The 2002-nt window shown below is 43.5% G+C and overlaps 1 protein-coding gene across 2 annotated transcripts in view; it reads right to left on the bottom strand.

Moving 5' to 3' along the window:
• The window catches only part of cnpy4 (canopy FGF signaling regulator 4), a 3924-nt gene extending 2181 nt beyond the window's left edge, over window positions 1-1743 (bottom strand). Inside the window, exons 1-5 of one of the 2 annotated variants that reach the window (XM_014024552.1) lie at window positions 1563-1743; window positions 1337-1463; window positions 1111-1207; window positions 907-1029; window positions 696-813 (exon numbers count right to left, since the gene is read on the bottom strand). In XM_014024552.1, the coding sequence (XP_013880006.1) occupies window positions 696-813; window positions 907-1029; window positions 1111-1207; window positions 1337-1463; window positions 1563-1650 (553 nt within the window). In that variant the 5' untranslated portion in view covers window positions 1651-1743. The remainder of the gene's footprint in view (window positions 1-695; window positions 814-906; window positions 1030-1110; window positions 1208-1336; window positions 1464-1562) is intronic. The other variant, XM_014024551.1, reaches the window with a different exon arrangement.
• Window positions 1744-2002: the final 259 nt, after the last annotated feature.

The following is a 2002-nucleotide window of genomic DNA, read 5'->3' as shown; positions in this document are numbered from 1 at the left end:
GTCCTGGCCACACCTTCGCTCTCTAACCCCCCCTTCCCCACCCACCCACTTTGATGCATTTTTCAAATTTCGCCTTGGGGCGGAGTTATCTTTTCACAGGGGGGGTAAGATACACTTTAAGGAAAAAAAGGTTGGAGACCCCTGACCTAAAAGTAGTAAAACGGTAGCTAAGGGTAGTAAAATAGTAGCTAAAAGCAGCAAAATTGTAGCTAAAAGTTGTAAAATAGTAACCAAAAACAGCAAGACAGTGGCTAAAAGTCGCAAAACAGATAGACAGTTAAATAGTGCCTAAAAGTAGTAAAACAGTAGCTAAAGGTAGCAAAACACTTGTTAAAGGTAGTAAAACAGCTAAAAACAACAAAATAGTAGCTAAAAGTAGTTTAAATTATACATAACAGCAGCAAAAGGTAGCATAAGACAAAGTAAGGGCAGGTATGGTGAGTTCAAAAGCACAAACAGAGGAAACTACAAACAGGTGTGAACACTGACTCAGCAAAATATCTTCAACCTGTCAGCTTTTTTTAATAATCTCTTATGACAGAAAAGAACTCGACAAAAACCCAAACTTGAATCCTGACATGAAGTAATTAGCAGTTTTGTTTGAAACATATTAATAGTCCAACATTAATTGACTAAACGTACAAAGTCTACCCACAAGCGTGCAGTAACGGTGAGCAGCTGGGTCTGTGTCGTACCTCGCTCTGAAGTCTGGAGGACATGCTCCTTACAGAGGAAGCTGTCCAGTCTCTGGTCCTGATGGTGGAAGTACCAGTCCTCCACCACCTCCTCGTAGCGCTCCAGCATCATCTCACACTGACACACAAAGAGGTGGTCCCAGAGGAACGTAAGTTCGGCTGATGTATGTAAAACCCGATGGAACTGGTGGTGCTAGACCGGTCAGACTACCTGCTTCTTCAGGTCTGTCACCTCCGCTGACGGTTCATCCCAGAGCTCGTACGGCATGCCCAGGTCCACCTTCACCCCTTTGTTGACCAGATTCTTCAAAGTCGTCATGGTCTGACTGGACCCCTGTGGCGACAGAGGAACAATGACTTCCTGCCACCTGTAACTTTTACCTGCTCAGGTAACACGTGTTTAAAAACAGCTTACCTTGGAGTACCTGAGGCTGCCGGGTCTCTCAGCATGAACATTATACTGCAGAATACGCTCACAAATATCATCCAGCACCTCAGTCAGCCTGGTTTCCCTGAGTTTAAACACAAGATTTAAATATCAGACCCACTGCACTAAAGTCCTGAACCTCCTGTCATTTTTACACTAAAGAAATGATTTCAGATGATATAAAACGGACTGGTGCTCACTGAGTTTTACTCACGAGGTGTTATATTTGATCTTTCTTCTTCTCTTGCCTGTGTCCAACACGTCTCCGACCTCCAGAACCTCTTTGGACCGACCGGTTTTCTCCAGAGCCTCCTGAAGCTCCACTGTCAGGAACTTACACACTGACACACGCACGCACGCACGCGCACGCACACACACACACGAGCGTAAACAAACAAACAAGACAGCGTGTAAACAAGCGGGTCTCTTTCTCATCCTACCTTCACATTTATTCGGCATTCTCTCGTCTTGGTCCGCTGCAGCTAAACTACAACACGCACAAAGCAAGGCCACAATGAAAAAGTTCATTTCGGCTTCTGATTAACTTTAAAAGCTACAAGCTAACTTTGCCGCACGAGCCACATCGGCATTCTGAATTCGGTGCTGCGCATGCGCACTCTGTCAGCGCCGGGAGGTCAGGGTCGATGGCGGCTGTTTCGATTTCAGACCAAAGTAATCGACAGAAAAGTTCTATTTACAAAATAACAAACCGATTCTGTTAATGAGTAAAAAATGTTGCTCAAGTCATTTATGATGCGTTAGCTTTGTATCTCAAAGATTTATTACACAGGTTTTTAAGCTCTAATTGACTTCTATGTCTTTTGATTCTGTCATAAAAATTTGGTTTCCATATTTATTTAGGAAATAACATGTTTTTATA

Source organism: Austrofundulus limnaeus, unplaced genomic scaffold (assembly GCF_001266775.1).
Source record: "Austrofundulus limnaeus strain Quisiro unplaced genomic scaffold, Austrofundulus_limnaeus-1.0 Scaffold426, whole genome shotgun sequence".
Lineage (NCBI taxonomy): Eukaryota > Metazoa > Chordata > Actinopteri > Cyprinodontiformes > Rivulidae > Austrofundulus > Austrofundulus limnaeus.
The sequence above is the reverse complement of the archived record's forward strand: the minus strand, read 5'-3'. Positions and strand labels throughout refer to the sequence as shown.